General features: G+C 35.7%; 1 protein-coding gene across 6 annotated transcripts in view; it reads right to left on the bottom strand.

Moving 5' to 3' along the window:
* Positions 1-14606, bottom strand: part of RNF13 (ring finger protein 13) — a 151801-nt gene that overhangs the window by 88498 nt on the left and 48697 nt on the right. For all 6 annotated transcript variants that reach the window (XM_054681164.2, XM_054681163.2, XM_001142115.7 and 3 more), the window contains exon 4: positions 1738-1863. Coding sequence is in view for 4 of the 6 variants with exons in the window: in XM_054681163.2 (XP_054537138.1) it covers positions 1738-1863 (126 nt within the window). In the remaining 2 variants the exon portion in view is untranslated. The remainder of the gene's footprint in view (positions 1-1737; positions 1864-14606) is intronic.

Genomic DNA, 14606 nt, shown 5'->3' with positions numbered 1-14606 from the left:
TGACTAAAACATGAATTCTAAACACCATCAATTCACAAATAAGTGAGATATATATATTCAATAAAAAGTAACAACGTGATAAAAAGCAATGAAGGATTTACAAAGTGGAAGGGTGGCACATTGAGCTGGAATGGTCTGCACTGCAACAGAGGAAGTAGAAAGAAAAGTAAGGCTCCCTGAGGAGGTAACATCCTCAGCTAGCACATAACCGATGAGACAGATAAATGGGTGGTAAAGATCATTGGAGACAGAGATCTTGGACAGAGAAAATAGTACATGTAAAGGCACAAATGTATGATCAGCATGGCACAGCCAGTTGAGAGAGTTCAGGTAGGCAGTATGGCTGCAACATAAAATTCAAGGCAAGCAGTGAAAAGAGATGAGCTGGAGTAATGACTAAATCATTAAACTCCTTTAGAAGTACTCAGACTCATGATGAGGATCCACTAAAGGGAAAAGAAGGCTAACAAGCCTACTGTATTCATTCCTGAGCTGTGGTTTCATCTTCAAAAACAGATATTCAATAACAGTATTTCCCTAATTTTCAAAGTGTACCATCTGCCATCCCTGCCTATAAAGGAAAGTTATAACAACAGCAAAAAAGTATTCTAGTCTCTAATTATCAGACTGTACCGAGTCCAGAAATTACATAGCATAATAGTGTAGTAAACCTTGGGATCAATAGAATTAGTTTACTTTTAATTTCTTAGCAGCAAGAAATTAATGAAACATTACAATAACATTTAATTTTAACTGAAGCAACCTGTAATTATTATAGTTTAGTTCTGGATAAAACAGTTAAATTTAAACTATCATAAACAACTCTGAGGAGCAGGAAGTCTACTACTTTGACTTCAAGCTCTAATTTATTCCCATTTAAAGGCAATTGAGAGTCTATATTTGGAACTAACATAAAGTAGTAACAATAACTATCATTTATACAGTACTATACATTTTCAAATCCCTTTATATTATTTTATTCCTCTCATAAGTTTACTATGGAGGTATCATTTCTTCCATGCAATCAAAATTGCGGAGAAAATTCATGCACAGCATGATAGGGCGGTTTTTCTTGCTGAACGGACAAATTATCTAAGACCAAGTGACATGAAATAATAGCCCATGTCCTATTCTGGGAGATACATGCAAGACGCTATATGACACTCAGCTCTGAGGTAGTCCAGTAACAGTTACATCAAGGTTTATTTTACATAGGCCTCAATGTGGCTCCTTTGCCAATGCCAATCCCAAAACAGACTTTAAAAAACCATACACCTAGAGCAGCACTGGTGATATATGGTGACGGAGGTGGGTAAACCTTGTTTTACTATCTGAAATGCTAGCTTAACCCATGTCAGAGAGAAAAAACTTTACACAGGGGCAGATTTAACTTATTACAAAAGAGAAACCTCAATGACAATGTAGACACAGGTATAGATGTAGGTTTGAGATTGATACTGGAAGGGTAAAAGCATAAAACTAAAGGCTGAAGTTAAGTTTTCATTCCTAGATGAGATCAAGTAACATTCCACTGTTAAACCACAGTTCAAGATGTCCAACAAATGCCTGAAAATTCTTAGAACCAGTAAACGTTATTTCTATTCTATGAATCCAGTTTATTTTCAATCTTACTGGATTTTAAATTTTAAATGTTTTCTGAAACAAGGGAGGATGTAAATGATTTAAATTAGCTAACTGAACAAATAGGAAACAAAAAATGAAAAAAGATAATCATACCTTTATATCAAAATTACAATCAAGTCTTCTAATTAACACGATGAAAGTGCCAGATGAATTGTCTTTTACTGGTGGAGGCACTATGGGTTCACAGGCATTCTCTGGTTTTGAGTTAATCAAAAAACCCTGAAAAAGAATTGGTAAAAATTATCTCTCTGTTTCACTCAGTAAATCAATCAACTTACTTCTACAAATATCTTTTCAATTTGTCATGTGTTTTGCATTATGCTAGATGTATCATTGGGCATGTAAAATTGCTCACAATCACGGAACTTCTAAAGCAGCATTTGCTTTCACAAGCATTTAGTTTTCTAAAATAAGTTCTATCTTTTGTATTGAAGTTAAAAAAATAATAATAATAAGCAAACTCAGGCATAAGCCAATCACCCCAAAGACAACCACTGGTATATTTTCTAACAATATTTGACATTTTCAAACCAAGCAAATATGTCTTAAAAATTAACTTTCTTTCATGTTAGCAGACAATGAAATGCACATAATAAATAAATTTCTAGAAATTTATTCTGCAGAAATGCTAGCCTGAGTATGTAAGGTGTATGTGGAAAGACAGTCATTGGTACATTATTTTTAATAGCAAAAACTGGAAATCATGCATATCCACAAGGTAACTATTTAAACAATTATAGTATATTTATAGAATAGGAAAATAATGCAGCCATTTAAAAAAATAAGGAAGACCTGTATACACTAAACTGAAAAGACGTCCACGAGATAACCATGAATTTAAAAAGTAAACAGCAAGTTGCTTTCCCAGGAATGCAGGATGGTTTGACATAAGAAAATGTAGTAACAGGCTGGTCACAGTGACTCACACTTGCAATCCCAGCACTTTGGGAGGCTGAGGCAGATGGATCACCTGAAGTCAGGAGTTCAAGACCAGCCTGGCCAACATGGCAAAACCCCATCTCTACTAAAAATACAAAAATTAGCCGAGCATGGTGGCACACACCTGTAGTCCCAGCTACTTGGGAGGCTGAGGCAGGAGGATGGCTTGAACCCAGGAGGTGGAGGTTGCAGTGAGTCAAGATTCTGCCACTGCACTCCAGCCTGGGCGATAGAGCGAAACTCCGTCTCGGAAAAAAAAAAAAAAAAAATCTGGTAACAGATTAAAACAGAAAAATCAAATGTCTATCTTTTGTAAAAAGTGAATAAACACATAAAAAGATGATCAAATTCACTGATTTCATTTATAAAGGAAGGAGGCAATTAAAGCTATGAGACAATGCCTTAACAACAGTTCTGTATGGTCCTGAACTGGTCACACCAATCATCTATTCCACAGGATTTGGCAATTTCTCCTCCCTGAAATTATATTGCTCAGCTTGTGATATGGAAAGTGTTTGTACATATCTTGGGTATAAAATGTATCACTCTTTCATTTGCTCATATAATAGCTCCTCTTCTTAATCCCATAAAGCACTCAGTTTTTGTTTTGCAATGAAGTACAACTGTGGTCATCCTTCCAATGATGAATATTTGCTTTATTCTTGTTAAATTTGCATCCTGCTCTGAGTGCCTTTCTGCAAACACTAAGTTTTTGCTCCAATGCTAAATCATATAGTGTAGGAAATATTTTTCAACATGATTATTACAGCAATTAAACTCAAGTCATATAGGTTGGCTTCCAGCTCCAAAATGATGATGCAGAAGCAAGCTGGTTTGACTCCCCCCATAGAAAAAGAAAAACAAATGTACAGCAATGAGATTACGGCCAGAAATAAGCTAGAACTCAAATATAAGGAGAGATCATTCCCAGGGCCACAGAGAAGTAAAAAAAACTCCCAGCGGACAGAGAATCAGACTTCCACATCTACTATGCCCCTCCCCCCATTTTGCCCAGCACCAACTGCAAGGAAAATTTCCCTCCAACTCACTGTTTCTACACTGGAAAAGTAAGACCAAAGTGGAACCAGATTGCCCACTATCTTGGGTTCCCTAGGAGGAGATCTGTCCCTTCCTTAACCCACAGAAAGCATCACAAGTACCTGAAGGGAGAAATATCCATGAGGTAGATAGAGACTAAGAGGGGAAGCAGGACTACAATCCCTAGCCCTGGAAAGGAGAGCCCTCCTTTGTAACTCTACCAAAGGAGATGCCAAATCACAGTAGCTATTCAGTAGCACCATACAGTAGGTTTGTCCCACAGGTCCACTGGGCATGAACCTCCATAGTCAGCCTTCCCACAGTGCCAAGATATCCCCGTTGGGACCTGCCCCTTTGGGAAGGGCAGCACTTTGATAATTTACTAGAGCCAAGGTGAACCTAAGCTTAAGGCATCACCTATAGCCAAAAAGGAGGCAGTAACCTAGCAGTAAATAATCTCTAACCAAATACATCCAATAGAAACCAAAACAAGCCAGACAGAGAAGAACAGAATAAATAACTAATCTTTCAATGCAAAGACACTGACATACATCCACAAGAAACAAGAGCAAGCAGGGAACCATGATCCCCAAATGGACAAAGCAAGAAACCAACAAGCAACCCTAACAAGATGGCAATATGTGAACTTTTTAACCAAGAATTCAAAATAGTAGTTTTAAGGAAACTCAGTGATCTCCAAGATAACACAGAAAAGAAATTCAGAAATTTATCAGAAAATTTTAACCAGAAAATTGAAATAATTTTGTTTAAATCAAACAAATTTTGGAACTGAGAAATACATCTGCTGACCTGAAAAATTCATTAAAGGCTCTCAACATCAGAATGGATCAAGGAGAAGAAAGAATCAGCCAAGTCAAAGACAGCCTATTTTTAAGTACACAGAAGAGAAAAAAGAAAAGAGTGAAAAGCAATAAAGATCTCCTACAAGATAAAGAAAATTACCTCAAAAGACTAACTCTAAGAATTATTGTGTTCAAGAGGGAGCTGAGCAAAAGTAAGGTATAGAAAGCTTATTCAAAAAAATAATAAAAAACTTTCCAAAACTTGAGAAAGATACAAATAACCAGCTACAGGAAGGTCAGAGAACAAACAGATTTGACCCAAATAAGACTACCCCAAGACATACACTAATCAAACTCTCAAAGGTCAAGGACAAAGAGAGGATCCTAAATGCAGCAAGAAAAAAGAAGGAAATGATATACAAAGGAGTTCCAATTCATCTGGCAACAGACTTTTCATTGAAAAACAATACAAGCCAGGAGGGAGTGGAATAACAAGAGAAAGAGAGAGAGAGAGAAAGAAAGGAAAGAACAGAAAGGGAAAGGAGAGGGAAGGAGAAGGGTTGGGAGGAAAGGGGAGGGGAGGAGAGGAGTGGAGAGGATCGGAATAAAGAGGAGCAGAAAGGAAAAAGGGAAGGGAGGGAGGCAGGGAGGAAGAAAGGAAACCTATCATCCAAGAATACCAAATCCAGTAAAGTTATCCTTCAAATAATAAGAAACAAAGTTTTTCCCAGATAAACAAAAGTTGAGAGAGTTTACCACCACCAGGCCTGTCTTACAAGAAATGCTAAGGAAAATTATTTAATCTGAAAGAAAAAAGACTAATGTGCTAAAATTAAAAAAAAAACAGTTGAAGGTCTAAAACGCACTGGTACAATTAAGTACATAGACAAACCCAGAATACTCACACCATAATTGTGGTGTGCAATCCACCCATAACTCTAGCTATGTCCAGAAGACAAATCTATTTAAAACAATTGTTTAAAAAAAGAAAAACAAAAAAAATTATAGCTACAGCAACATAGTAAGAGATAGGTAATATAAAAATATGTGAACTGAGACAACTAAAAGCCAAAATGTGAGGGATACAGTTAAAGTGTAGAAGATTTTTTTTCATTTTCCTTTGTTTCTATTCTTTTCTATGTCACTTAAAATGTCACCCTTTAAATTACTTGTTATAAGATGGCTTTGTAAGCCTCATAGTAATGACAATGCAAAAACCTGTAACAGATTCACTAAAAATAAAAAGCAATGAATTAAAAAGTACTATCAGAGAAAATAACCACAAAGGAAGACAGTAAGAAAGGAAGAGAAAAATTACAATACAAAAAACAATCAACAAAATGGCAGTAAAAGTCCTAACTCATCAATAACACTAAATGTAAATGGAATCCATTCTCCAATTAAAAGGCACAGAATGGCTGGATGGATAAAGAAACAAGACCCAATACAATGCTGCTTACAAAAAAACCACTTCACCTATAAAGATACATATAGTCCAAAAGTGAAGAGTGAAAAATGAAATTCCAGTAGTAGCTATACTTATATCAGATAAAACAGACTACAAATCATCAAACAGTGTAAAAAGAGACAAGAGGCCGGGTGCGGTCGCTCATGCCTATAATCCCAGCACTTTGGGAGGCCGAGGCAGGTGGATCACAAGGTCAAGAGATCAACACCATCCTGGCTAACACGTGAAACCCCATCTCTACTAAAAATACAAAAAAATTAGCCGGGCGTGGTGGTGGGCGCCTGTAGTCCCAGCTACTAGGGAGGCTGAGGCAGGAGAATGGTGTGAACCCGGGAGGCGGAGCTTGCAGTGAGCCAAGGTAGGGCCACTGCACTCCAGCCTGGGTGACAGAGCAAGACTCTGTCTCAAAAAAAGAAAAAAAAAAGAGACAAGGAAGGTCACTATATATGATAAAGGGGTCAATTCTGCAAGACGATATAACAATTATAACTATTTATGCACCCAATATGGGGCAGCCCAGTATATGCAGCAAACATAAACAGATCCAAAGGGAGAGAGAGACCACAATACAATAATAGTAGGGAACTTTAGCATACCACTTTCAGAAATGTACAGATCATCCAGACAGAAAATCAACAAAGAATCAATAACCGAAAAGTCCTGACATTTACAGAACATCTCACCCAACAGTTATAGAAAAGACATTATTTTTATCAGCACATGGAACATTTTCAGAATATACCATATCTTAGGCCACAAAACCAGTCTGAAAAATTCAAAAAGTAGCAATCATACCACTATCTTTTCTGGCCACAATAGACTACAATAACAAGAAGAACCTTGGAAACTTCACAAATACATGGCAAGTAAACAAAATGTTCCTGAATAACCAATGGGTGAATAAAGAAATTAAGAAAAGAAATGTAAAATTTCCTGAAACAAATGAAAATGAAACTACTACATACTAAAATATATGGGATACAGCAAAAGCAGTATTAAGAGGGAAGTTTATAGTAATAAACGTGTCAGAGGTGTCTGAACCAGATCAACTCCATCTTGAATAGGAGCTGGGTAAAATGAGACTGAGACCTACTAGGCTGCACTCCCAGATGGTTAAAGCATTCTAAGTCACAGAATGAGATAAGAGGTCAGCACTAGACACAGGTCATAAAGACCTTGCTGATAAAATAGGTTACAATAAAGAAGTCAGCTAAAATCCACCAAAACCAAGATGGTGACGTGAGTGACCTCTGGTCTTCCTCACTGCTACACTCCCACCAGTGCCATGACACTTTACAAATGCCACGGCAACTTCAGGAAGTTACCTATACGGTCTAAAAAGGGGAGGCATAAATAATCTACCCCTTGTTTAGCATATCATCAAGAAATAATCATAAAAATGGGCAACCAGCAGCCCTCCAGGCTGTTCTGTCTATGGAGTAGTCATTCTTTTATTCCTTTACTTTCTTAATAAACTTGCTTTCACTTTGCACTGCAGACTTGTCCTGAATTCTTTCTTGTGTGAGATCCAACGACCCTCTCTTGGGGTCTGGATCAGGATCCCTTTCCTGTAACACTACCAGTGCCATGACAGTTTACAGATGTCATGACGTCAGGAAATTATCCTATATGGTCTAAAAACGGAAGGCAGAAATAATCCCACCCCTTGTTTAGCATATCATCAAGAAATAATCATAAAAATGGCCAACCAGGAGCCCTCTGGGCTGCTCTGTCTATGGGGTAGCCATTTTTTTATTCCCTTATTTTCCTAATAAACTTGCTTTCACTTTACTCTATAGACTCACCCTGAATTCTTTCTTGCACGAGATCCAAGAACTCTCTCTTGGGGTCTAGACTGGGACCCCTTTCCTGTAACAAACGCTTATATCAAAAAAGCATAAAGATTTCAAATAAACCACCTAACAATTAACCTCAAGGAACTAGAAAAACAACACCAAATGCAACCCAAAATTAGTAGACAGAAAGAAAGTTCATCTATTCCAATTTTTTTGTATACAGAAAAATACAAAATTACAAAAATACAAAAAATACAAAAATTAGCTGGCTGTGGTGGTGCATGCCTGTAGTCCCAACTACTTGGGAGGCTAAAGTAGGAGGATTGCTTGAGGCCAGGAGTGGAAGGCTGCAGTGAGCCATGATCACACCACTGCACTTCATCTTGGGAAACAGAGTGAGACTCTCTCTCTCAAAAAAACGAAACAGGAGGGTATAGCGCTGGTCAATGAACAAGACAGCTTTTGAGGTTATATCTTAAATATTCCTGCTTTTACTATTAATGGTGATGATTATTACAACAAATATAATGTCTGTTTTATACATACATATATATATATATATATATATATATATATATATATATATCACCAAAACATCTAGAAAGAAGTTTCATGAATGTGTTGAAAGGGTTAGCCCCTTTGCACAGGCTCCAGTCTACTGTAACCATTGATAAGTACCACTTGTGCAGACAGCCAGAAAAGACACTTTTATGGAGATGCTTGTTTTTATTTTTTTTTATTTCTTAGATCACACTGGTTAAGGAGAAATATACTCCAAATGCCTAATTTTTCTTCTCTTGGTTTTGGAATTTTGGTTGTCCCATCTAAATACAATATATCTTATTAAACATCCACTATACCTTTCTTTATATCATCAGAATAACCTGATTGCAAATAAAATTTCATTTACATATAAATTAATAAATATCTTCTCCCAAAGTTTACTACTTCAAATTAATCTGCAGACATAAATAGTTTGCTAGTGACCTCGACATTAAAGGAGGGAGGGATGGCAACAAATCATAGTGTCCAGAATAAAGCTAGGAAATATGATCAATAATTTCTTTTTTATTTGAGCTGATATGGAGAGATTTAAGCAAAGGGAAATCATAAAAGATCCAGTTGACATTCTTTTTGTCTTTATCAAATTTAGTTCTTAATAACAATAGCATAATTGGCAAACATTTAATGACTATAACCTTCAGTTTTCTTTTACTTAACACAGTACTGATTTGTCAGGATTTTGATTTTATGATATTCCAGCTCTGTGAAGAAAAGGTCATCTGGTGTGTGCCTCTCATTTGGTACACACAGATAATGTGTGTTCACTCAATGGATATGATACCTTGACATTTTAGAAAACAAAATGAATGTGTGCTCTGGAGGACAATGCCTTTTAATTGATACGTTACTGTCTTGGTGCGTTTATACTGCTATAAAGGAATACCTGAGGCTGGGTAATTTGTAAAGAGGTTTATTTGGCTCATAGTTCTGCAGGCTATACAAGAAAGCACACATACACACACACACAAAAGGCACGGCACCAGCATCTGTTTCTGATGGCCTGCTTCCACTCATGCATAGTGGAAGGTGAAGGGGAGCCTGCGTGAGAAGAGATCACATGATGAGAGAGGAGAAGAGAGGGGCCAGACTCTTGAACAACTAGCTCGTACAGGAACTAAGAGTGAGAATTCATTCATTACAGCAGAAGTCACCAAGCCATTCATGAGGGATCCACTTCCCTGACCCAAACATCCTCCCATTGTGCCTTACCTCCAACACTAGGGATCAGATTTCAACATAAGGATCAAATATCCAAACTATGGTAGTTACATTCATACTAATACTACAATCACATCATCATTCTAAAAAAAAAAAAAAAAAAAAAAAAATTCCAATCAAACATTGCCATTCCAGCTACATGCAACAAAATAATTTCTCTAAAAACAAGAATTCCAAGTGGATTGTGCTTACACTAGCAATCCATGTCCTCTACAATTGCCATATAATCAGTACAACCCAGTAATGAATATTTATGCATAATTCATATTCTATAGTATTTGACAAATCCTGTAAAAACATAAAGAGGTTAAATGTAATAACTACAGAATTCTTAACAAAATCTTTGACAGCAAGAGTTCAGAAACAAATACAAAAAGTAAATCCATGAAAACTTAACAGGCATCAGAAAAATTCTCCTTTAGTATTATGAACAAATGTAGCCCAGGTGTGGTGGCTCACACCTGTAATCCCAGTACTTTGGGAGGCCGAGGCAGGCAGATCACCTGAGGTCAGGAGTTCAAGACTAGCCTAGCCAATATGGTGAAACCCTGTCTCTACTAAAAATACAAAAATTAGCCAGGCATGGTGGTACACGCCTGTAATCCCAGCTACACAGGAAGCTGAGGCATGACAATTGCTTGAACCCAGGAGGCGTAGCTTGCAGTGAGCTGAGATTGCACCATTGCACTCCAGCCTGCATGACAGAGCGAGTCTCCATCTTAAAAAAATAAAAAAAAGAATCAAGACTAAGAGGAATTCTTTGGTAATGAAACATAAAACATACTGTTTTCCAAAACATAACAAACACAACCACAACAAAAAAGACCCTCACTCATTCATTACTTACCACAGCACTTGCCATTTGCAATTTGTCATTATAACTCAGTTTATAGTTGAACACAACCTGGTTAATTAAAGTTGATACAATTTGCTTATCAATCTGATTAAAGGGATCATAATGATGGACATGGTCAGATCCTAACTAGAGGAATTATTTCAGTATTCAGAATTCAAAGAGAATGGCAACTGGCAAGAAGGGATAGTGCAGGCAAACAAAAGTAGGGAGAAGAATTACAATACCTTAATAAGGGTACTGTCATTGCCATTAGTTATTCTGTTAATTTCAAAGGTGAAGATTACTCATTCATTTATTTCATGAAACAGGGAATATATCAAATGTAAAATATAATGAATTATTTTATTACTTATCACTTACAGAAGAAGGGAGATATTACTAAACTCATCAAAGTGGCTGGACATTCTTTTATATCAGCAGTATATAAAAGTACCTGGTTTCACATCCTTGCCAGTTGTGGATATTGTTAGACTCCTACTTTTACTAATTTGATGAGTGTGAATTGGCATCTAGTTATAATGTATACAAGGAGACATATTTAAAAGATGTTCACTAAAAAAGAAAGTAAAAAACTGGCATCTACCAGCAAATGAATGAAAAAATAAATTGTGGCATATTCATAAAATGCAGTATGCAACAGTTAAAATGAATTAGGAATATGTAATAACAAAAATTTCAAATATAGTGTTAGATGGAAAAGCAAGTTTTAAAACCACAGCAAAGAAAATTTAAATGGAAGCACAACGTTTATAGATGTATATATGGTAGAAAAAATATATATATGTATGTTTTATAACATAAATAGGAAAGATACACATAAGTTTCAGGATAATGATCATCTGTAAGGAGCGAGGTAAGGGAACAGAATATGGTAGGATAAAAAGGATGTTTCAGTAGTATCTGTAATATTTTATTTCTTCTTTCAAAAAAATAGTAAAATATTAACCTCTAGGTAGCAGATATACAGGATGCTCTGTTATTCTCATACTCTAGTCTATGCTTGAAATATTTCAATTTTTAAAAAGTGAAAGCAATCTAAATGTCCAATGACACAAGGGATTGGTTACATTATGGTGTAATTTAAGTACTATAATAAATCATATAATTTTGAATAATGATATGAATGTATAGATTTTTATATGGGAAGATATCCATGATATTGGATATGCCATCCAACATATTGCCAATTTTTTTAAGTTGCAAAATAACAAATAAGTGCATAAAATGAAGGCATGAATGTGTCTACATAAGTTCACACAGTTGTACCCAAACGTCTACCATTATAATCTTTAATTGTAGAATTATGTATGATTTTCATATTCTTTTAAAACTTTATTGGCATTTAATATTTTATATATTTATGGGGTGCGTGTGATAATTTGTTACGTGCATAAAATGTGTAATGATCAAGTCAGGACACTTGAGGAACCTATTACCTTGAGTATTTATCATTTCTATGTGTTGAGAACATTTCAAGTTCTGTCTTCCAGCAACTTCAAAATATACTTAATACATTATTGCTAACTATAGTCACCCTACTCTGTTATCAAACATTAGAACTTATACCTTCTATCTAACTGCATGTTTGTACCCACTGACCAACCTTTCTTCATCTCCCCCTCTCAACCACATCTTTTTCTCACCCTCTGGTATCTATCAATCTACTCTCAACCTCCATAAGATCAACTTTTTTAGCTCCTACAAATGAGTGAGAACATTGGATATTTGTTCTTTCTCTGCCTGTGTAATTCCACTTGACATAATAATCTCTAATTCCATTCATGTTGTGACAAATGACATGGTTTCATTCTTTTTTACAGCCAAATAGTATTACATTCCATATATACACTTTTTTAATCCATTCATCTATTCATGGACAGTAGGTTGATTCCACATCTTGGCTATTGTGAATAGTGACATAATAAACATGCAAGTGCAGGTATCCCTTTGATACACTTCTTTTCCTTTGGATAAATACCCAGTGGTGGGACTGCTGGGTCCTATGGTAGTGCTATATTTAGTTCTCCCCCACCCCCTTTTTAGTTTTTTTTTTAATCTCGATATTGTTTTCCACAATAGTTGTACTAATTTACATTCCCACCAACAGTGTATGAGTTCCCTCTTCTCTGAATCCTTGCCAAAATCTGTCTTTTTTTTGTCATTTTAATAATAGTCATCCTAGCTGGATTAAGATGCTATCTCGCTGTGGTTTTGATTTACATTTCCCTGATGATTAGTGATGTTAAACATTTTTTTCATATGCCCGTTGGCCATTTGTATGTCTTCTTTTGAAAAATATCTGTTTAGATCATTTACCCTTTTTTAAATCAGACTGTCTTTTTGCTGCTGAGATGTTCAAATTCCTTATATATTCTGGATATTAGTCCTCTGTCACATGGAGAGTTTCCAAATATCTTCTCCCATTCAACAGGTTGTCTCTTCACTCTGTTGACTCCTTTGCTGTGCAAAAGCTTTTTAGTTCAATATAGCATCATTTGTCTATTTTTCTTTTTGTTGTCTGTGCTTTTGTGATTTTAGCTGTAAAATCTTTGCCTAGATCAATGCCCTGAAGTGTTTTCCGTATGTTTTCTTCCAATAGTTTTATAGTTTTGGGGCTTTAATTCTTTAATCCATCTTGAGTTGATTTTTGTATATGGTCAGAGATGAGGGTTCAGTTTCATTATTCTGCATATGGATATCCAATTTTCCCAGCATTTTTTATTGAAGAGACTGCCCTTTCCCCAGTGTATGTTCTTGGCACCTTTGTCAGTAATCATTTGGCCATAAATATGTGAATTTACTTCTGGATCCTCTACTCTGTAGCATTGGTCTATGTGCCTGTTTTTATATCAGTACCATACTGTTTTGGTTTTTACAGCCTTGTTATATGTATGTGTGTGCATAATATGTATATATGTGTGTATATATTATGTATAAATACATTATACACATTTTATATATATATATTTATATATATTATATATATATTATATATATATATATATATATATATATTTTTTTTTTTTTTTGTAGATGGAGTCTCTCTCTGTTGCCCAGGCTGGGGTGCAGTGGCATGATCTCAGCTCACTGCAACCTGCATCTCCGTTCAATGATTCTGCTGCCTCAGCCTCTTGAGTAGCTGGGACTACAGGTGCCCACCACCATGCCTGGCTAATTTTGTATTTTTAGTAGAGATGGGGTTTCACCATGTTGGTCAGGCTGGTCTCGAACTCCTGACCTCAAATGCTCCACCCGCCTCGGGCTCCCCAAGTGCTGGGATTACAGGTGTGAGCCACCACACCTGGTTGCCTTGTAATATATTTTGATGTCAGGTAGTGTGATGTCTCCAGCTTTGTTCTTTTTGTTCAGGATTTCTTTGGTTATTTGAGGTCTTTTCTGGATCCATATAAATTTTAAGATAGTTTTTTCTATTTCTGTGAAAAATGACATTGATATTTTGAAAGAAATTTCACTGAATCTGTAGACTGCTTTAGGCAGTATGGTCATTTTAATTATACCAATTCTACTCCATGAGCCATATTCTTTTTCATATCTATATCATCTTAATTTTAATGGTGAGCATGTATCACTCTTCTAATGAGAAAAATATTTTTTCATGAGCAGAAGAATAAAAAATTAGCTATATTGAACTGAGAAAGCCAGTAAGAAAATCTAATAAAAACTACTAAGTGAACAAAAAAGATGCCCAGTAATGCAATGAGAAAATGAAGGGAGTGTGTTGATTTATGAAATCAAAAACCTGAGCCTCCTTTGACTTCCTCTGTGTGTGTGTGTGTCTTTATCTCCCCTCTTCTCTAAGTGATAATTTGCCATGATGAAACAATTATTTTCTAAATCAAATGAAATGCTATATTCCTGCTTCATTTAATAAATGAATAAGCAACCATTACTTTTTGAAATTAAGAGGAAAGGGTTTATTTTAGAAGCTCAAAATTCACTTCAAAAGTATTCTTTTTATACCATCTAACTATGTGCATGTGAAAATGTCCTTAGATCTTAGAATTCTTATTTCATGTATAACCAGATGGTTTGACTCTTTATTTTGACAATGCTATTTCTTTATTTATCCTTTGAAAAAGGAACTCTGACCTTTGTTTTAGTTTATAAACTGAGGGTGATACTGTAACATAAGGGTGAGGAAGTCCAGCACATTGAGCCTTAACCAGGGCTTTCTTCACATCACAAAACTGTGTAAGTGTTCTGAGAGGAAAAATACACTAAGTGGCACTGAGCTTCTTTCCTGCAAAGAAAGCAGGCAA

This window comes from Pan troglodytes, chromosome 2, assembly GCF_028858775.2.
Source record: "Pan troglodytes isolate AG18354 chromosome 2, NHGRI_mPanTro3-v2.0_pri, whole genome shotgun sequence".
Taxonomy (NCBI): domain Eukaryota; kingdom Metazoa; phylum Chordata; class Mammalia; order Primates; family Hominidae; genus Pan; species Pan troglodytes.
The sequence above is the reverse complement of the archived record's forward strand: the minus strand, read 5'-3'. Positions and strand labels throughout refer to the sequence as shown.